The sequence below is a fragment of the Myodes glareolus genome, chromosome 18, assembly GCF_982192425.1.
Source record: "Myodes glareolus chromosome 18, mMyoGla1.1, whole genome shotgun sequence".
NCBI classification, from domain to species: Eukaryota; Metazoa; Chordata; class Mammalia; order Rodentia; family Cricetidae; genus Myodes; species Myodes glareolus.
Window position 1 is genome coordinate 10,161,247 of NC_142043.1, and position 22,125 is coordinate 10,183,371.

Consider the following 22,125-nt stretch of genomic DNA (forward strand, 5'->3'; position numbering starts at 1 on the left):
TGAGTAGACAGGGGAGTCAAAATGGGGGAGGAGGAACTTCCCAAGGTCACGACAGGAAGTCCAGATCTCTTGATCCAAGCCTGCTCCTCATCTGCTCCTAGGCCTCTTCCCCCCCCCCCCACCCCAGGTCAGTGAGACCCTCAGAATCAATGCCGACAAGAGTGACCGAGGGAAGGGTCCTGTGGTTGGGGACAAGGCAAGTCCTTCCGAGTAACACAAACCTTCAGCCCTGGACACAGCAGAGGAGGGGATGATCCGCTCAAGACTGACTGACTCCCTTTGAACACACTGCTGCTCTGGAAGGTTCTCCTAGCCTCTTCTGGACCCACTCAGGGAACTCCCTGAAACCACCCCATCACACACACTGACCAAGGCTGGGGCATGCCTGTCTTTTCTTCTGAAGCAAGGCCTTACTTATGTGGCTCCAATTGTCCTACTATGGAGCCAGGCTGGCCTCGGACTTCCGGAGATTCACCTGCCTCTGCCTCCCATACCCAGCCTGTCTTCCTTGGTTCAGTTCTACTCCGAGTCCTGAGTCTTTGCCAGTCTTTCCTCCACAGACCCCAGCTCTGGAACCCCTGTGTGTGTCCCCCCAGCCCAGCCCAGCCCAAGAGTACCGTGTTTGGCATCTGCATCTCAGGGTTGATATAGCCCAGCACATTATCCAGGCGCATAATGTTGTCAATGACGTCATCAAACTAGAAGAGAGAAAAGTTCATTTGGGGATGGCCTACCTGCAGAGAGGCAGCTATCCATCCACCTGCCCCAACACCACCTCACCCAACCTGCTCCTCTAGAGGAGAAAATGAACCAGAGAAAGGGCCTACAGCTGAGCCTAAGGCTGGTTTAGGCTTGTCCCCAGGATCTATCCCTTGCCAGGGAGTTCTTGACACACCTATCCAGGGCTATGAGAGCGCCGGGCTTTCCTCTGAGTCTGCCCTATCCCCGAGCTTACAAGAAGATGGCAACTCTCCTCAGAACAGGGCTCCCTGGAGGCAGGGCTGTGTCTCCCTCTGCCTGGCGCTCCCTGCAGACACAGCTCCACTAAAACCACACTTTCCCAGAGCGCCACAGCTGACAGGCACAGAGCCGCAGCCCTCACTCACCTCCTTCTCAGGGTTGGAGCTGATGTGTAACATGGCCATGGGACTGTTGGGGGCGCTGTTGCCCGCTGAGGTGGACAGTACGTGTCCAGCCCGCACCCCAGGGGATGCTGCTGGTGGGGGCTTTGGGGAGCCTTGGGCTGGGCTGATGTGGGCCGCAAACTTGTTCCCGTAGGTCTCCGACAGGTATTCCCGCACCTTCTGGTGCTGGGACTGCTGCAGGTGGTAGGAGGTGGGGTTCTCCAGGTAGGACTGCACCTGGGGAAGGGGAAAGCACAGCTGTAGAGGGATTGGGACTCATGGAGCAGGACAGAAATCAATGGGGGCAGAGGCCCTACCTTCAGCACCTCCCCAGGCACAGGTGGTGGTGACTGGAAGTGGACCGGGGTGTTGATGGCTGGGGTGGGTGGGCCTCCCAGCTGTGGCTGCTGCTGCTGTTGCTGCTGCTGCTGCTGCATATAATGCATGACGGCCTGCTGCTGCATGCGCTCTCGCTGTTCCTCCTGCTGCGCCTGCTCCCGCATGAGCTGCATGCGCAGCCCGATGCGTGACGCCATGGCGGCTGCTGGTTCGGGCTCCCTGCAGTCGAGAAGAGACAGGTCCGTGAAGCAGTCCTCCGCCTCATAGTCTTTAAACGTGGGCTGGCACAAGTGCGGTTGCTCCCACTGCACAGAAGGAGAAACTGAGTCCTGACAGAGGGGATTTGCCCAAGGCCACTGAGCGAGCTGAGCCATGAGCCCAAGTCCCCTGACTCCTAGACCAGAGTGTCTGTAGGAGCCCACCTGATGCCCCTCCGTCACATCTACATCCTGAGCATTTCATACCTGGCCTCAGCTCCATCCTCTCTCCTGCCCCTCCCTAGTCCAGCCCATGCCACGCCTTCTCTGAGGGCCTGAGGAGTCTCCAGATGCTCATGGCTCCTCCCCCACCATCTGCCAGAAGCTCCATCAAGCTGCTAGCTCCTGTCTGCTGTCTGCTCAGAACTCTCCGTGGCTCCCCGTTCACTCAGCGCAAAAGCCTAAGTCCTTAGACATGGCCGCAATGGCCCTCTGAAATCTGCCGCCTTCGTGGCCCCCCCTTAGATCTCCCACCCCCCACACACTTCCCCCCCCTTGTTCTACCCACTCCAGCCACACCTCCAACCCTAAACTATCCTTCAAACACCCCAGGCGTGTTTCCACCTCGGGGCCTTTGCACTTGCTGTCCCCTCCACCTGGAACATTCTTTCTACAAATACCATCAAGGCTCACTTCTTAACCTCTTCCAATACTCAAATGTCACGTTATGGTGCCGTTTCAGGACCACTGTGTTAAAATGGCATTATCCCCTCCCCCTGCCTTGCCTCTCTGTATCAGATGCCACCATCTAGGACAGGGCATTTTTTGGCTTAAGTTTGTTATTGTATTTGCTGTCTGTCCCTTACTAGGAATGCAAGTCCCCTGAGGGGACACATTTCATCTGTTTGTTTACTGCCTACCTTCGGCCTCTAGCCTCTGGCATGGGAGGCAGACACCAATGAGGAGGAGAATGGAGAGAATGGATATTATCCGAGTGTCAGCCACTGGACACGTAGTCCCCCCAGCTCCTGGATCCCACAGTCTCAGAGAGAAAGGAGGGCCCCTAAGCAGGTCTAGTCTTGTGCAGGAGGGCCACTTCAGGCTCCTCACTGTTCGGAGCTCGGAGCTTGACCCACTGTGGGGAAGGATGGCTGAGGCCCCCAAACCAAGGCTGGGAGGTGGGAGGGTGAGACCCAATGAGTCCCCAGACTGGGCCTGCACTCTCCCTAGGCCACTGGGTGACTGGGCAAAGTCTCTTCCTCTCACTGGGCCACAAATGAAAGAGCAGAACCCAGTGACTTCTCAAGGGCAGTCAAGACTGAAAGGCACAGGGCTTGGGGTACACGAGTCCATGAGAGTACAGTCAGGAAGGGGAGGGATTTGGCAAGATCGACTTTGTGGTAGAGAAGGCTTTCCCATAGGGCAGGTGGATGCAGAGCCCGGGTTCTCACTTCTTTGTTGTGTGACCTTGGGCAAGCTGCTTAACCCCCTAAAGCCTCATTCAGTTTCCTCCTCTCTAAAGGGCATCTTCCTCTCTGCCCACTAAAAGCCGGGTGGCTTGCGCAGTGCCTGGCAGTCTGTACAATCGGCACAATCTAACCTGGGTTTTCAAACTGGGATCCAAGGCCTCCGTCAGCAATGCTGGGAAGTCCTTGCTCAACCACAATCCATGGTCTTTTCATAAAGAAGGGAAACAAAGGCACAGGGCAGGTAAGTTTCTTGTGCTGAGACAGAGCTAGGACACACACCCCAGATTCTGGGGAGGAGGGGGTGGTATACAGAGCTGGGGCAGAAGTGGAGCCCAGGTCACAGGTTCCCAACCAGGACTCCATCCACTACCTCCCACAGCTCCCTAATGGAGTGAGGATGCCTACCATCCTGTCTGTCCTGTATTACACAGCAGCCTTCCCCCCATCTTCCATTCGCTGCCCAGTGAAGGCCTGAGCAGCCCACGTCGACAGGGCAGCCCCCAACAACCCAGGCTCTGACTCCTCACCCTCCCCCATTCCGTAGCAGCTCCCAGCTGCAGCCCCCACTGCCTCCCACCAGCACGTCTCCAGCTCTTACAGAGGGATGTCCCTGTCTTCACATCACAGCCTGCTAACCACACTGCAAACAGACCCCGGCTCTGACCAGATGCAGCCCCACACATCCACTAGGCAGCCAGCAACCTCCCTTCTATGGACAATTCGACTTCAGATGGCCAGTGGGGGCCAAGGGGCCTGGCCGTGCCAGCCGGCTCAGGGAGGGCTAGGGAGAAGGAGTCCCTTGTTCCCCTGAGAAAGAGTTGGCCTGGCTACCTCAAGGACTGCTAGACCAAATAGGCCATGCTCTGGCTGCATTAGCCTCAGCTCCCTGTTGGTGAAATGGGCGTGGAACTCAACCCCCCACCCCAGCCTCTGGGCAGATGGAGTGAATAGTGAGAGTCTAGCAAAGAGGAGTGGGTACCAGTGACTTCTGAGGGAGAAAGCAGGCAGAAAACACTTTCCCATTCCTAGCACCTCCCTGACAGAGCTACTGTACCCCATATTCCTGATGGCCAAACTCTAGCCTCCCCTGCTGAGCTTGGGAGAATGAATGGGTAAGGGCCAAGAGCTTATGGGTACTGGGAGGAGAGACCCTATATGCTGATCAGCCTCAGTGGGGGCCAGCCAGGATGAGCCAAGAGACAGGGACAGTCCAGATGTTTGTGCCTCTCCTTCCTGTCCCTCAAAGCCTGAAAAGGGTCCCTGCGCAAGCCCAGGAACGTGGGACCCACAGGATCTGCTATGTGCAGGTGCCACCACCCCTAAAGGGAGGAGTCAGTGGCCCCAGAAAGTCCCTGCCTCTCCCCGTGGCACTGCCAACCCCATCTGCACACCAGGACCCACTGGGTACTTCCAGCTGTCATTTGCCCCGGTCCTCGGCTGACTGCCTCAGCCCAAAGCCGAGATGGCTTAGCCATGACCCGGTGAGGCCCCAGGCCCACAGACGGCCTTCACTGGCTGAGTAACCTGGGGAAATTATCAAAACTCTCTGTGACTCGGTTTCTTGATCTCTGGAGAGCAAACCAATGGGCCAGGCATGGTGGCAGACACCTTTAATCCCTGTATTTAGGAGGCAGAGGCAGGCTGATCTCTGAGTTCAAGGCCAGCCTGGTCTACAGAGTTGAGTGATCCCCGGGAGATGCGGTGAGAGCCAGAGAAGTCCCTACAGCGGTCAGCAGCTAGGAGAGAGGGTCCCTGCCTCCTCCTCCGCTTCCACCGGCGCACTAGTGTGTGAACTTCCCTAACCATACATCTGAGTGTGGACAAGTTGGGAGGGCTTTTCCTAAGGAGACAGGTGGGAGTCAGCATGGTGTCAAGGGAAAGTCCTGTGTCCAGGAAAGAAGACGGCAAAGATGCACCATGAAGTCAAAGAAGAGGAGGAGGAGGAAAGAACTACAGAATAAAATGGACAGCCTGAGCCCAGTTATGCGGGAGATGGGGAGAAGGGTAGAAGGATAACAATGCGGGAAGCTGGTCTAGGAGAGGACTGCCCTTTAGATATCCACAGGAAGGAAACAGAGGCGGAATGGCTTGGCCAGAGCCGCAGTCACTAAGCAGCAGGAGGAAGAAGGCAGCCGCTCCCACCTCTACTTGTAACATACTCTTCTGGACTCCCTGGCACCTGAAACTCCTCCAAGTGGTCACCTCTGGGGAAGGGTGGAGGAGAGGAACCTGTTTCTGTGGTTCCCCCCACTCAGGAGGCATGTACCCTCCCGTGTGACTCGGGCAAGGCCGGCTGGCTTCTGCAGGCCTATGGGAGGGAGCCCCACCTGATCCTGATCAAGTCTGAACGCGTCTCTGAAAAGGAGCGCCCCCACCCCCAAGGTCATTTCGCCAGGCCTGAGCTCTGTCCTACTCAGTTGATGGTTGTTAAGCCAAGTGGGGACCGTGAGTGGCAGAGGCACCGATGTGTCCCCGGCTGCTCGTGAACTCGCTCTGTAACTTCTGAAATTTCTACTTCCTCGTCCCAAATGATCAGATTCCAGCTGTGCACACTACCACATCTGGCCTTGTGCACACTACCACATCTGGCCTTGTGCACACTACCACATCTGGCCTTGTGCACACTACCACATCTGGCCTTGTGCACTGCCGGACACCAACTTCAGGGCTCCGTGTGTGCTACCAAATAAACTGCCTCTCAACGCTGTTTTGGAGGAAACTTTCAAGGGCCTCACTGTGTTGGACAGGCTAGCTACAAAATCTTGATCCTCCTGCCCCAGTCTCCCACGTGCTGGGAGGTGTTTGTCACCCATACCCAGCTTCTTGGGAATTTGTCTGCCTTGTTGGTAGAGCCTTTAAAAACTGGACCCTGGGCCTGGAGATGTTGCTGAGCTGGTAGAGGCTTCCCTAGCACACAAACCCCTGGGTTGGGTCCCCAGCACTGCATGAACTGGGCATGGTGGGTGGTGTCTGCCTGTGACTGCAGCACAGAGAGGCAGGCTGGGGGACAGACGTTTAAGGTCATCTTTGGCTACATAGAGAATCTGAATCTAACACATGAGACCTTGTCTCAATAAATAAATAACAAAGTAAAAGTTGTATCTCAAAGTCGAAATCCATGTGGTCACCCAAAGACACTGATGAGGATGTCCTGGCAGCGCTGTGACTGGAACCCAAACTAGACACTACCTGATGCTCACTGAAGAAAAAGGGCTAAAGACGTTGTGCATGGGGTCGGGCGTGGTGGCTGGGACTTTAATCCTAGTACTCGGGAGGCAGAGGCAGGCAGATCTCTATGAATTTGAGGCCAGCCTGGTCTACACAGCAAGCTCCAGGCCAGGTTTCCCTCCCCCCATGAAAAAAAGCTGTGCGTGGTCATTCAACACCGACCCCACACTCCACTGCCGCGGGCCTCACTGACGTGTCGCAATAGAGGCCAGACTCAGAAATCCCTGGAGCCAGGCTGGGTGTGGTGGCGCATACCTTTGATCCCAGTACTCAGCCAGCACTCAGTAGGCAGAGGCAGAGACAGACTGGCAGATCTCTGTGAGTTCAAGCCCAGCCTAGTCTACATAGGCAGTTCCAAGACAGTTAGGGCTACGAAGAGAGACCCTGCCTCAAAAAACCACCACCAACAACAATAACAACAACAACAAAAAGCCAAAAATGCACCAAGTTCCATCTACAAATATAAAGTTCAAAACCAAGCACAAAGCATCTACTGTGTGAGAAGTCAGGCTGCAGTTAGCCTCAGGAGATGCCTGGGAGGGAGAAAGGGCCACTCTGCGGGAGGGGACCAGGAATGGTCTGCGACACTGCAGGTGTTGGTGACACAGGCTGACTTGTTTATGAGCACTGGTCCAGCTGCTTGCTCCTAATTGTTTCCATTTTCTGGAGTTCACTGAGGGAGGGAGGCCCACCTTGCACAGCTGAGGAGGAATAGCAGTTTGCTTTCACCAACATTCCGGACCTCGGCAAGTCCATGATGTCACTCAAGAGCAACTGGGGCCAGCAAGACGATTCAAAGGACAAAGGCACCTGCCACCAACCCTGGGGACCTGAATTGGATCCCCAGAATCCACAAGGAAAAACCCACTTCCACAAGTTGTCCTCTGAGCCTCCACTGTGGCATGTGCTCGCACGCGTGCGTGCGCGCGCACACGTACACACACACTATAAAGGTGTTTTTTTATTACTATTACAGATGTCCATTAGGTCAAGGAAGTAATTCTAAATGTGGAAGCCACTTGTATGCAAACATACAGTCAGTATACACTATGTAGAAAATACAACAGTCTCCAGATGGGGATGGTGACTGATTCCTGTACTTCTAGCACTCCAGAATCAAAACAGGAGATCTAGTAGAAGGTTGAGGCCAGCCTCGGCTAGATAGCAAGAGCCTGTCAAAAACAATAAAGTAGCTGGAGGGATGAGGTCGCAGCTCAGAGCACTGGTTACTCTCCTGGGGAACCTGGATTCGCTCCCAGCACCCACGTATGGACTCCGACAGCATGAGGTTATGTAAAGGGGCAAACACACAATTTCATATACAGTCTGCTGTCACCACCTGATGGTGTGCTGTGTTTGCAACACTGTGTGTGACACATGGGCAGGAAAATGTCTTGGGATGAAATACACAAAATTATGACTGGTTTCTCTGGACAAGTGCAGTGGATGTGTGCGTTTTAAAGACTGTGTGTACATGCGCGCATGCACGCGTGCCTGTGTTTATATGTCAAAGGAAACCGAAAGAGGGTGGTGGATCTGGATTTACGGTTGGCTGTGATGCCTGAAGTGGGTGCTGGGAATCAAGCTTGGGTTTTCTGGAAAGAGCAGCAAACACCTTAACTGCCGAGCTATCCTCTAGCCACATAGTTTTTTGTTTTGTTTGGTTTTGCTTTGCTCTTTGAGACAGGGTCTCTTATAGCCCAGGCTGGCCTTAGGTAAAGGTTAGCTAAAGGTAACCTCAAACTCCTGATCCTCCTGCTTCCACTTCCTAACTTCTGGGATTATAAGCGAGCACCCCCACACTGGAGCTCCAATCTGGTTTAATTTTGTAGTTCATTCTCAACAGTGCGTGTCTGTCCCTGCATCACAGAGACAGACAGACAGGCGGGGGCATAAAGGCCTCAGAGCTGCTATCAGGGTTGAGTCCTGGCAGCCCATCTTTTCCTGGACTGGGAACCACCCCCATCCTGTTTTGGGATGAGGTGGGCACCTTTGATTTTAGGAGTCCCATTGAAGAAGAACCATACCCATCAAAGGGTTCGGCAGCTGATCTCATTCATATAGCCCAGAGCCAGGAAGGTGTCCAGCAACAGTCTGGAATTGGCAACCATAAGAGACACAGTTACCCTTCTTCAAAGGGCAGGGCCAGTTTCCTGCATTCCCAGAAAAACACGTGTCTGGCAGCTGAAACCGCAAAGTGTGAGCCCAGAGCTGGGGTGCCTGCTTAAGTCATTTTCTACAGGCCTGCCTCTGTGGTGGGAGGGTGTTCTTCCCTCGACTCTGCTATAGCCACCCACTGTGTGGGAGCTGCAGGCTCAATCCTGAGGAAACCGTGTCCTTAGACAGAGGCCTCTTGACTGGGTGCCTGGGCAGGGGAATGGACACCAGACGGAAAGGAAGGAGTCAGGGGAAAGGGTTCCAGGTTGGGAGGGTGTTTGTTCTCTCTTCTCTGTGCAGCCTTCTCTTTGCTGCCGAAAGGCCAGGTGGCAAGAAGAAACAATGCAGGGGCCAGGAATGTAGCTCAGTGGTCAGAGAACTTGCTCAGCAGGCATGGTCAGGAAGATCAGAAGTTCAAGGCCAATCTAGGCTACTGAGACCCTGTCCCAAAAGAGCAAGGGGAGGGCAAACTAGCACGGATGGCCACACAACTCCCATACCCCCAAACAAGGCCATTTCTGTGATAGGAAAAGAACTGTGGGCTTGGGATCGGAATGCAGAAGGTTCAAGTGTCAGCCTTGGCCTGACTCAATGTCTGCCTCAGTCTCCCCACTAATCAGGTTGGTTTTGTTAGTTGGAGCCGGATTTTCTACAGCGTACACCCTGGTTGTGGAAAACCTCTACCCCAGAAGTCACCATCATCATATCTGAGCTCATGTCCTTGAATAAGCTTTCTTCTTGTCTGTGTGAGAACATAGATGTGCCTGCACGTATGTGCACACGCATGTGTAGGTAAGAGGTGGACATTAAATGTCCTCCTAAGTCATTCTCCTTTGGTCTCTCCCTGATCCAGAACTATCCACTAGGCTAGACTGGCTGACCAATGAACTCCAGAACCCTCCTATCTCCATTTCCCACTTTCCCAGCACTGGGGTTAGAGACGCTTGCCACCGTAACTGACTATCTGAGCCATTGGCATCTCCACGGTCTAAGCCCCTTGTCTCTATTCCTTTGAGGAAGAAGAGCCTTCCAGTTACCTATCCATTTGCCCCACGCAACCAAGGGCTCCAGGCAAGCAGAGAGCAGCCTCTGGAAGATGCATCCTTCCCAAAGTTTGTGCTCATTATGAAGCTCACAGCAAGGGGCCTTAGGTAAGCAGGAGAGCAGTTCCCAGCTCCCTAGGCTCTCAGGCAGGCCGGGGCTGGAATACTGGCGACACCAGCAATGCACATTACAATCCCAGCATCCGGCCAGCAGCTCCAAAAGGTCAGGAAGGGTAAGCGACAAGACTCTCAACTTCCCACCCTGGAGAACAACACACTGACGTTACCTGGGATCTGTACGCTGTTTGGCTGGAAGACCCTAGTATCTGTGCACTGTTTGGTTGGAATGTGTCTCGTACCAAAACACGATGAGATCAGTGGTGTGCACTTTTACGTTTTTAAATTATATTTTTAAAAGATTTATTTAACAATCAATTTGCACGTATGTATATGCACGACATGCATGCCTGATGCCTGCAGAGGTCAGAAGTCCTGGAACTGGAGTCACGGATGGTTGTAAGCCACCATGTAGATGCTGGGAACTGGACTTAGGTCTACTGCAAAAGTAACAAGTGCTCATAACCTCTGAGCCATCTCTCTAGTCCCAACATTTTTATACCCTCTTACATATTCTTATTTCTAGTCATGTGTGTGTATGCCTGCTTGTCCATACGTGCACCAGTACATGCAGGTGCCTATGGAGTCAGACCATAAAGAGGCATCAGATCCTCTGCAACAGGAGATACAGGCAGTTGAGAGCCGCCTTTGGGTCTTTCTTCTTTTATAGATGCCGAATCGACCCTAGAAAAACATACAGATTTGGGGCTAGTGAGTAACGGTGCTTGCCAAGGTGATAGCGCAAGTTCAGTTCCCAGGACACAGGAAGGAGAGGACCAACTCATGCATGCTCTCCTCTGACCTCACGCATGCGCACTGTGGCACTCTCGAACCCCCTAACGAACAAATAAATGTCATTTTTTAAATGCACAAATTTGAACCATGTAGCTCATAAACTTCTATATCGGGCCTCTCCTGCCTGCACTCCCCACTCTGAGGTAGACGGAGAGCATCCCCAGGTACCTGAGGGACCCCACAAGGCCCCACCCTGAAGGCCTCTCCAGACTAACCTATGGCATCTAAGCTGACAGTCACTGGTCTCCAAGACACTCGGGGCTGTCGTGTAGAATATGGCCTGCCATTACTTAGCTGAGTGGGAACACTTAGCACAGACCTGCCTGACCCTTACAGGTGACGGCTGCAGGTCCAGAAATAGACATGCAGAGACTCCAAAAATGGGGCCCTGAGCAAACAAGAGTATAGGAAAGGCTGACCCATCCCAAGAACAGTGAGTGACCACAGGGAGCTCAGCCTGTGGGGTCCACTGCTGGGCTAGAGGCTGGGGTGGTCAGGGGCCTGCCTTTGCTCTTCTCTTCTAACATGTATGTGGGCGGGTGTGTGGTGTGCATGTGGTATGTGTGTGCGTGAGTGTGTGGTATGGATGTATGTGTGGTGTGCATGTGTGTGAGTGTGTAGTGTGGATGTGTGTGTGGTGTGGATGTGTGTGTGGTGTGTGTGTATGAGTGTGTGGATGTGTTGTGGTGTGTGTGTGTTTGAGTATGTGGTGTGTGTGTGGTATGGATGTGTGTGTGGTGTGTGTGTATGAGTGAGTGGTGTGGATATGTGTGTGGTGCATGTATATGAGTGTGTGGATGTGTGTGTGGATGAGTATGTGGTGTGAATGTGTGTGTGGTATGTGTGTATGACTATGTAGATGTGTGTGTATGAGTGTGTGGATGTGTGTGTGGTGTGTGTGGTATGCGTGTGCTTGAGTGTGGTGTGGATGTGTGTGTGGTATGTGTGTATGAGTGTGTGTGTATGAGTGTGTGGTGTGGATATGTGTGTGGTGTGTGTGTATGAGTGTGTGGATGTGTGTGTGGTGTGTGTGGTATGTGTGTGCGTGAGTGTGTGGTGTGGATATGTGTGTGTGGTGTGTGTGTATGAGTGTGTGGTGTGGATGTGTGTGTAGTGTGTGTGTGTATGAGTGTGTGGTGTGGATGTGTGTGTGGTGTGTGTGTATGAGTGTGAGGTGTGCATGTGTGTGTGTGTGTGTGTGTATGATTGTAGTGCGCATGTGTATGAGTGTGGCATGTGTATTCAGGACGGAGGCTAACATCACAGGTCTTCCTCGGTCCCTCTCTTCTCTTAGTCACTGAGGTAAGGTCTCTCAGTTGAACTCAGAGCTCCCGGCTATGGGCTGGTCTGACTAGCCAGCTTGGTCCAGGGATCCTGCCCCTGCCTAGTCCTGGTGCTAGAATTACAGGTAGGACGCTGCACCGATCTAGTGTTTTCAGGAGTTCAGGGAATGCAGACTGGTTCTTGGGGTTTGACTGTAGGAAAGGACTTTATCCTCTGAGCCATCTCTCCAGTCCTGTTTCTGATTTATTTCTGAGGTACAGGGAATTGAACCCCAGGTCTCCCGCATTCTCACCGAGCTATAGCCTCAGCCTTCTTTTGGGGCATGATCCCTCTTGCTCAGCCTCGGGAGTAGCTGGGATTTTACAGAGCACTGCTTCCAGCCCTGGCCAGAGCAGAAGGACAAGGGGTAGGAAGGGAAGGAAATGGAGGGGGCTATGAGCATAGCATGGCTTCTGATAGGCCTTGTGGTGGCCTTCAGTTCTCACAAGTTCATCAACCCGGGTCCCAGGTCCCATCCCACAGGAAAGAGTGGGAGCTGGCACCTCCTGCCTGCCCAGCCTGTGAGTCCGGGGCAACCTGAGCAACTGGGCACACAGGGAACAGCTTCAAAGGCAATCCCAGACCATAGAGACGCCTGATCTGACCTTCAGGGACCAGCTGGACTCCTTTATAGGGAGAGTCATTGAAAGTGGGAAGATGGGAAGGCAGGGAAAGGCTGTGTAGCCGAGGCAAGTGTGGGGAGGGGATGTGAGAAAAGTCCTTGGTTCTGATTCAGCCTCCACACAGACCCTGTCTCTGCCTGCTCACCTGCATCTGCCGGTTCTCCCTCCCCTCTCTCCTGTCCCTTAGCTGGCATGCCACCTGTCCCCTCGGCTGGAGTGGGACCAAGGGACTGGACCAGCCCTGCACCTCAGGCTCCCGAGCTTTTCTAGAAGAAAGCTCGCAGCGAGAGCAGCTTTCACCTTTGTCAGGACCTCTCCCCTTTCCATTTAGCAGACTTCCCAGGGAGGCGCAGAGCTCGTACTGTGCCTGACAGGAGCTCCACACGTTCAGAGATCTCTCCTCTGGCTCTGCAAACACTTCTGAGCCCCCCACACATTCAGAGATCTCTCCTCTGGCTCTGCAAACGCTTCTGAGCCCCCACATGTTCAGAGATCTCTTCTCTGGCTCTGCAAACACTTCTGAGTCCCCCACACGTTCAGAGACCTCTCCTCTGGCTCTGCAAACGCTTCTGAGTCCCCCACACATTCAGAGATCTCTCCTCTGGCTCTGCAAACACTTCTGAGTCCCCCACACGTTCAGAGATCTCTCCTCTGGCTCTGCAAACGCTTCTGAGCCCCCCCACACGTTCAGAGATTTCTCCTCTGGCTCTGCAAACACTTCTGAGTCCCCCACACGTTCAGAGATCTCTCCTCTGGCTCTGCAAACACTTCTGAGTCCCCCACATGTTCAGAGATCTCTCCTCTGGCTCTGCAAACACTTCTGAGTCCCCCCCCCACATTGTCAGGCCTCAGTCATGGCCCACATCGGGCCTTGTGTACACCCCACAGACACCTCATGAGAAACAGCAACTCTAGCAAAAGAGGAAACTGAAGCTCAGGGGAAAGTGGCCTATCTGATCGCACGCTGCACGGCAAGTCTACAGCTCTGCCTCCCCAGAGGACGCCACTACCACCTTCAGCAGGAGAACTTCCCCACCGTTAGCTCTTGTATCCCCAGTCATGTCCACCTACCCACAATGTTCCCCTTAGTAAACTCCACAGAGAGCCCCTATAAAGGCCTGGGCACCAACCCTCTGGCTCTCATAGACACCACCAGACTCAAGTCCCTCCAAGCCTTCCAGTCAAGAAGACACAGACCAGGACTTGGGGACTATCTATGTGGGTCTCAGGCCATTAATGTCTGGGGAAGCACACCAAAGTGTCAGGCAGACTACGATCACACAAGTCAGAGAGTTGATGCCCAACACAGGACAGGAGCCTGATGCGAGAGGTGAGGGAGTTCGGCTCTCAACAGGAAAGGCGTCTGAGGGAAGATGAGGGGGACTCCAAAACCAAGACCACAGGTACCAATGCCCTGTCTGTGCCAACTCAGCCACCTGTGCCTCCCCTGCAGCGAGAAGCAACTGTGTTCACAATGGCAAGTTACAAAGGCTCCAGCTCACCCAAGGCCAGCGTAGCGTGGAAGATGCACAGTGGATAGGTGAACCCTGCTCTCTGGGCCTCGGCTCCCTGTATGAAGCTCATGGACCCCTCATAGACTCCTTCCAGCCTGGTCTGGCGTAGAGAAAATTCAGACAGCATGGATGCACTCAAGGCTAGGTCTGGTATGAATGCTGGGTAGGGCTGCTGGGCTTAGACAGAGTCGGGGCTACATTCCACTGCTACTTCCTGAGGTTCTAGAAGCTCTTCTCTAGAACTGTAAGGGGCTACATTCCACTGCTACTTCCTGAGGTTCTAGAAGCTCTTCTCTAGAACTGTAAGGGGCTACATTCCACTGCTACTTCCTGAGGTTCTAGAAGCTCTTCTCTAGAACTGTAAGGGGCTACATTCCACTGCTACTTCCTGAGGTTCTAGAAGCTCTTCTCTAGAACTGTAAGGGGCTACATTCCACTGCTACTTCCTGAGGTTCTAGAAGCTCTTCTCTAGAACTGTAAGGGGCTACATTCCACTGCTACTTCCTGAGGTTCTAGAAGCTCTTCTCTAGAACTGTAAGGGGCTACATTCCACTGCTACTTCCTGAGGTTCTAGAAGCTCTTCTCTAGAACTGTAAGGGTCTTAGGAGCCAAGCTGCCTGTCCGAACCCAGCCTCTTAGAACCCTTTCTTAGGGCCGGAAAAGCTCCTTGTCAAATTCATAGCAACTTCTGGCTCTGGGTCCAAGGCCTAACTCTATACAGGCCGCCCTCTATCTTCCTGGTCTACTAACAGCCCTCAGGGTCACTGTCACCCTGTCACACTCCCTGAGTTTGGTAGGGATTCACTGAGCACCCCTGGCCTGGCTCCTCCTGCAGTAGGAAGGGTCTGCAGTCATAACCCTCATCCCAGCCTCTGCTGCCCCCCACTACTTCCTCATACTTTTGCATGAGTCCTTTGGAAACAGCCTCCTCACTGCAACAGCCAGGTTCTGCCTGTAATAACAAACAAATAAACAAGGCACGGAACCGGAAGGGGAAAACACCCCTGAACAGACACAGCTTGGCATGTCAATCACTTCTCTCACTGAGAGTTAATGACACACAAAGCATCATTCTGGGTTGCTGCATACTGCTGACTTAGTCCTCCAAACAACCCCACCAACCTGTGATGGGGCACTGACACACCCCAGTTTACAGAAGAGGCATGCCTGAGATCACACAGCAGGTAGGCCATGGAGCATCGCTCTCTGAGCCCACACACCCAGCTGCTGCCCCAGCACATGTGCTGCCCAGACGTCTGTCCGGGAGGTGCACACAGAAGCGGGTGGGAGCAGGACAGCAGCCCTCTCTCTCCAGAACTGTGCTCCTCTCTCCCTCCTTCCCACCAGAGGCCGTGGTCCCACCAAGGACCACACCTCCGCACTGCAGGCCCCGACAGTTGCATGAGAATCCGGATGTAGTGAGATCTACTTGGGTCCTGAGGTTCAGTGGAGTGTACATGTGTTCTGGGCCCTCCCTTCAAAGCTGTGTGATCGCAGGCAGGCACATAACCTCCTGGAGCCTCAGTTTCCCTATCTGTAAATAGATGGCAACAAAGCTGTCTTCCTTGGAGCGGATGAGGGGTGATATGTCTGTGAGAGCGTCAGCTCCCTGCCTGTCCACCAACTGGAATCCAGCTCTAGCTAGGGGCCTGTGATGTCCTTGTCCCTCAGCACAGGATCTGAAGGGAGTGATAGTGCATGCCTGGAACCCCAGCACTCGGGAAGTGAAGGGAGGAGGATGGGGAATTCAAGGTCATCCACAAGTAAGTTCAAGGGTGGCCTGGGCTACATGAAATCCCCCCCCCTCACACACACACGCCACGGCCCACAGCCCTCACACTCCTGAGCACAGGTTGGAAGGGCAGTGCTTGGCCCAGACTGCCAGAGACTGAAGATGCACTGTAGCAAGTCTCCCGGCTCTGGGCAGCAGTAAACCAAGAGACTTTACACGCTGACCTCTGAGGATTTGGTCACCTGATTTCAAGGGTGAAAACTGGTGACAAGAAGGAGATCAGACCCGGGTGGTCCAGCCCCTAGAAGGGTACAGGACAGGAATAATCTCCACTATGAACTTGAGCCAAAATGTAGGCTGGAGCGTGGGTGGCTGACTGCTTCATCCATGGCTAGGCCCAGCGCATGAGGCGCCCACACCCAGTGTTCAGGGGACAGCAGAAGAGCAGTTGAGAAGGTCCTGAGGCTCAGTTAGGACGAACCACGTGAAGAAACCGTTCATACAGACCACTGCATCCACAGATACTCCCTGTCACAAGCACGCGCGCGCGCGCGCGCACACACACACACACACACACCAAAGGCAGAATGATTCTGAGACAGAGGACTCTCAGATACACGGAGCCTCAGGACACTAAGACCCTCATACACGCGCACACAGCAGGTCAAGGAGTCTCTCTTGCCTCCACAACGCTTTCACCCTCTACCATCTGCCACACACCACTCCCACTCACCCAAGATGGACAAGGACCCACGTTCTTACTGGCGACCAGCTTGATGGAGCCTCACTCTCAAGAGACAGAGAGGCATCATGCCAGGCACTGTCACCTCAGGGTCCCCTGACAGGCAGCCATGCTCAGTCCTTACTGTATGGCTTCCCAAGTACACACACACACACACACACACACACACACACGACAGTGGCAATCATACCTGCCTCCAGCTACACAGGCTCAGGAGAGGCCATTGTCCGCTCTATCCATGGACAGGTGACCGCTCTCACCTCCAGCACCCCCACCATCAGCACCCCCTCCCACACCCCACTGACCTCATCCACCACTGCAGGCTGGACTTCAGGGACACCTAAGCCATGTGGACCCTACAGAAACCCCAAAGGATGGGACCAGAGCCCTGCACAGGCCTACCATTCCTAATAAAAAAAAAAGCCACTTACGGGGGTCAGTTAGGACTGTTTCAGAGAGTGATTTCACAGGTTATGAAAAGGCCTGTGACCCTAAAATATCTTCCCTCTGGGTCTGGAAATCCCCACCCCCACCCCTCTGAGATTGACTTCTGGGACAGGCTCCCACCTGAAGTTCTAGTCAGCTCCCACCCTGGGAGTGACAGCTGACAGCTGGCCTGAGAGTTGGTGAAAGATGCAGGGCAAGGCAGGGCAGGGCAGGGCAGGGTCATCAGCCTTTGCCAGCTCCCGCCAGGAGGGGGCGCTCTGCCCCAGCACCCACCCAAGGACTAGTCCCCCTAGAAGCCAGCCCCTCTTACTTAGCCAGCAAGGGAGTTCGGACAGGAGAATTTTTAACACCACCCCCATGCAAACCAGGGAAAATCAAGTACCATCCAGACTGTCCCCTGCGGAGGACCAGGAAAGGACAGGAGCTCTGAGAAAAAGGAGGTGGTGGCGCTGGAGGGGGGAATTAACCAGGTTCCAAAATAGCACAGTTGGTTCTGCCTCGCTTCACCCGGCACAGTGTCTGGCTGCTTCTGCTTTCGATCTGACTCACGCCTGGTGGGGGCAGGAGAGGGTGGCCAGCATGGACTGAGGCCACTGGGCGACCACAAGCAGTGGTTCAGAACCCTCAGCAGCGGGGCCTTTCTTTCTCCCTGGCTCCACACCCTCTTCTCCTGCCCTACACAAGAGTGAGCTGGCTCCAAGAAGAGTCAACAGGGCACCAAAGCCGGGAGCGGGGGCTCCCTTGCCAGGGTGCTAGTCTCAGCTAGCCCACCTGGATATCTCCAGGAATGTCAGCTGCCTTACACCTGCACTGCCTGAACACTCTGACCTCTCCAGCCCGCCAACCAGGAAGCCAGAGGACACTTGCCCTGAAAGCCACCCTCTCCTCTACTGAGGTGAAAGGACCCTCCCAGATCAGCCTCTCCTGGCCAGCCACCTGCAGCTCTCCCTTGGGGCCACATGCAGGTATGAGAGGAACATGGAAGTCTTTTCCCCCCAGCCACTTCTACCTTTTGCTGGTCCTCAAACACCAGCCTTTTGCGCTTCCTAGGCGGCAGAGAAGAACCCTGACCACATGTTTGGGTGGGGGCAGCATCCTGCCACCCCCTCCTCCCCGTAACTATCGTTCTCCCCTGTCCTTCTGCCTCCTCCAGGACTTTGAACTGTCACACTTCTGCCTACAGGACTCCAGCAGCAGATTCACCACAGATGGAACATGCTTGAGCCCAAACCAACCAAACCAGAAAGCAGCACCCAGCACAGGCCCAACTTAAGGTTCCTGAGCAGCAGCTCAGTTGGGCCTGGACCGAGCATGGCCACCTGTATCAGTGAGTAAGGAGAAGTGCAGCGGTCACGGGGAAGAGACACCCCAAGTAAACAGTGTCAGCGCTGAGGGGGTGGCCCACAGTGACAGGCATGTGCCCGATACCACCACCAAGACATGCAAACCGTGACCAAACATCAAAAGAGAAGAGCTGCAGGTGACAGCGAGGGAGAAATCCGTGCGGTGCGCCTGCCCTGTCCCAGCCCTTCACCAGCTTCATACTGGGGCTTGCTCACTGGGCCTCTCACGCGGCCACACTACCTTCAAACTCACTACAGAGCTGAGGATGACCTTGACCTCCACATCCCAAGGGCTTGGGTGACAGGCTGGGGACCTCACACAGAGTTTTCTGCGTGCTAGACAAGCACTCTACCAGCTGAGCCACACCCCCAACCGCCACGCCTTCTTTCAGCTCTCTCTACCTGGCCCAACAAGGAGGAAGCCATAACACAAGACTGGCAGGGCTAGAGGAGCCAGAGGTGAACCAGAGATGGGACCCTTCTCCTCCAAGTGGACTAGGAATGACCAGGGCTGACTCTGCAAAACCAATCCCCCCCTCCCCCGCACCATGTTTCACAGACTGCATCTTGTTCCGCTGGACACACAAAGGGAGGGGCACCAGAAGGCTCCACTCTCCACTGACTAACGGGCCATCAAAGGTAGCCATGGCCCCGCAGAAGAGGCAGGGGCAGTAAAAGAAAGGAAGAATGGCCGCTGCAGCCATCTCAGGAAGTTGGAAGGGACTGCTAGTGGGTGTGGTGTCACATGCCTAAAATCCCAGCACTCCAGAAGCGAGTTCGAGGTCAACCTGAGCTACAATAGTGAGTTCCAGGATAGCCAGGGCTACATAGAGAGACCCTACCTTAAAAAGCAAAATAACTGTCATCCTTTTCTCTTTAAGGGGGACTGTCGGCTGCAGGTTATGTGCCACCTAGCATAGCCACACATCTTTCTAGGTGTAAATAGAACACCCAGGGCTCTCTCGCTTGGTGAGACTAGGAAAGAACAAGCCAGTGTCAGGAATGGAGTAAACACATATTTGTTCGCAAAGGAAGATCCTGCCAGCTTCCTCTTTCAGTTCATGGGACCTTGTAGGTTCTCCATCTCTGTTAGACACTGACTCTGTTAGACACTGACTACAGCAGGGTGACTGGCCCAGGGTTAAGGGACTACCTTGGACACAGGCCAAATGGAGCTGGCCCGACCACCTGGCTGGGCTGGGTGAGTCCAGCAGAAGCTGCCGAGGGCCATATCCCCTGGCCATGTGTGGCCCTAAGCAATCCACTATCATATGCAGCCAGAGGTGATGGCATTAACATCTGGCCCAGTGACCCCACATTCCTGAGCCATCCCTGGGTAACCTCAGAGCATGACCTAAGACTCCCGCCTATGAGAGGGAGCCAAGAGCACACTTCATAACCTGCACCTTATCAGCTCCCTGCCCTTCCAGGACTTCTGGACCCTACTTTTCCAGGCAGTCCCTGGGAGACCTCCCAAATAAACTATTTAAAGCTACATTCTTCGTCCGCCAGTAGGAATCTGGCCTGAAACGGAGATGCTAGCTCTTAAGCTTAGAAGGGCCAGCTGTGGGTGAGCCAGTGACAGGAGCTGACTTCCCCGAGGGGACCCGAGAAGCAGGAATATAAGTGTCAGTCACTGGGAAAGACTGCCAGAGCCAGATGCAATGGCCACATGTGTACCTAGAACACCCTGACCTATGGGCAGTAAGAATGTGCCTAGAAGCTGAGTTGTAAGGGTGGAGGGAAGAAACGGGGCTTAGCAGACATGCTAACATGCAGAAGAACACTGCATGTCGAAGGCAGTGATGGTGACATTAGGTTCCTGGGAAACCAGGCACTGCCTCCCACCTGCAGGGTGCGTCTAGGGTAGAACTCCAGAACTCAACGCTATGCTTTAGGACCTTAGTCGGACGCTCATTTGCTAATGCTGCCTTTGTGTTTAGAACTCAGGAGGGGACACTTGGGACACCATCTGATTCACATCAAGAGCGCGTGCTTTGAGGCTGGAGAGCCGGCTTAACAGTTTGGAACAATGGTTGCTCTTGCAGAGGACCCAGGTCTTGTTCCCGGCACCTACATGACAGTTCACAACCATTTGTAACTCTGGTTCCATGGAATCCGAAGCCCTCTTCTGGCCTGTGAGCACGAGGCACACACATGGTACACAGACACACAAGCAAGCAAACACTCACATACATAAAATAACAATGTTAATCACTTTTTAGAAAGTGTATGTGTTCTGAAGCAGAGAGGGTTGAATCCCACTTACTGGCTGTGAGAGTTTCATGAATTTATCTCATTTGATGGTGTTTCTGGTTCCTGGTCCCTAAAATGAAATAACCTCCATCCTGGACCAAGGGTAAAGCATATAACCCAGCATCTGGCAGACTGAGTGTTCAATAAACCTTGAGAAATGAATACCACTCATTCATAGACAGAACAAGTGGGTGGATGGATGGACATGTGGACGATGAACGGATACATAGATAAGCCGAACAGATAGATGGGTAGATTGACAGAATCTATAGAGATAACTATACATACAACAGGTGGATATAATGGATGAATAGATGGATGCACACAGTATGTTTTTGTTTTCTTTGTTGCGTGGGAACACACCCATGCATACATGCCACAGCACTGGTGCAGCAGTCAGAGAACTTTCCAGCCACTTCTCTTCTCTCATTGTTCCGAGGGTTAAACTCAGGGCGCCAAGTTTCCCCAGCCTTGACCTGACGAGGCAGCTCTGATCGCAGTACTATTGCTCCTACTCCTTACCCCTGCAAACATCACTTCACCACTTGCTGGGGCTCTCATGTGCGTCTTCGTGGGACCTTCTCAATAAGACTAGGGAGTAAGGAACTCCACGGGGAAACCGAGTCACTGAGAAGTTCCTGTCCAGTTCTTCAATCCTCTTTTACTTCGTCTGTGTCTTCTGCCTGTGTGCATGTATGTGTACCAAATGTGTGCCCAAAGCTTGCAGGCATCAGAAGAGGGTGTCAGATTCCCTAGATTTAGGATAGGTAGCTGTGAGCTACCATGTGCATGTTGGGAATTGAACCTGGGTCCTCTGCAAGACCAGAAAGTACTCCTAACTGCTGGCCCAAATCTCTAGTTTCCTGTCCAGCTTCCTGGTTCGTACACTTCCCAAGGCCTGTGCTGGGTTTCTCTCTTTGGGACCTCCTATAATCCTCCAGACAGCAGGTAACCGGTGCCACGCCGGGCCATGCCTGTCATCCTCATACACTGAGGGCTTGTTACATCCGCTCCTGTCTCCTGGGGGCGAGGTCATGAGGGCAGGGTGCTGGGAAGGGTACAGAGTGAGAAGCCTGGGCAGCATGGAGGCAGGAACTGCAGGGGGAGGCAGCCTGTGTGTCCCTTCTCCAGCTGTCATCACCACCTGTCCCCATGTGCCAGCCCTGGCATGTCACAGTCCCATAGCCACTGAGAATGCCCTGTCCCTTTGCTAAGGCACTGAAGGAGGACTCAGGCCTCACGCCCAGGGTGGACAGCGTAGCTAGGAAAGTGGGCTGTGGGAAACAGGGCTCCTGAAGTAAGTCCAACCATGAAAAGCAGGGAGGCTCACAGAGGGCACGTCTAGGGACTCTCCCCTTGGCCTTTGGACTTGGGCACAAGGCAGAAGTGGGGTTCTTCGTGCTCCTTTGCTGCAGAGGCCCCCTGAGGCTAGAAACCTGAGGAGGTAGAGAGACTCAGGCCAGGCTCTCAGAATAGAAGCATCTAGAGGCAGAATGTCCTGCTTCCCAGTGGAACCAAGGCCTGCGAGGGGGCTCAGAGCCAGTCTATGGCACTCAGGAGAAAATTCTAGGCCCCGTCTCAGTCACACCTCACCTCTATACAGCTAGAGTGGGGAAACTGAGGCAGAACCTGCTCTCCAGCTTTGGAGGCTTGCTCTCCCCACCAACCAACCAATC

General features: G+C 53.9%; 1 protein-coding gene and 1 long non-coding RNA gene across 4 annotated transcripts in view; one reads left to right on the forward strand and one right to left on the reverse strand.

Moving 5' to 3' along the window:
- Tfeb (transcription factor EB) overlaps nucleotides 1–22,125 on the reverse strand; it is a 52,492-nt gene that overhangs the window by 5,697 nt on the left and 24,670 nt on the right. The window contains exons 2-4 of one of the 2 annotated variants that reach the window (XM_085679250.2): nucleotides 1,442–1,682; nucleotides 1,107–1,361; nucleotides 618–698 (exon numbers count right to left, since the gene is read on the reverse strand). In XM_085679250.2, coding sequence (XP_085535376.1) covers nucleotides 618–698; nucleotides 1,107–1,361; nucleotides 1,442–1,660 — 555 coding nt within the window. In that variant the 5' untranslated portion in view covers nucleotides 1,661–1,682. Of the gene's footprint in view, nucleotides 1–617; nucleotides 699–1,106; nucleotides 1,362–1,441; nucleotides 1,853–22,125 lie in introns of those variants that run through there. The other variant, XM_048445416.3, reaches the window with a different exon arrangement.
- LOC148119073 (uncharacterized) lies at nucleotides 17,254–20,611 on the forward strand. Of its 2 annotated transcripts, none has more exons than XR_015735428.1 (2): nucleotides 17,254–17,815; nucleotides 18,004–20,611. It is a non-coding gene; the product is annotated as an uncharacterized LOC148119073 (long non-coding RNA). The 2 variants fall into 2 exon arrangements; XR_015735427.1 differs by having other exon boundaries at nucleotides 18,034–20,611.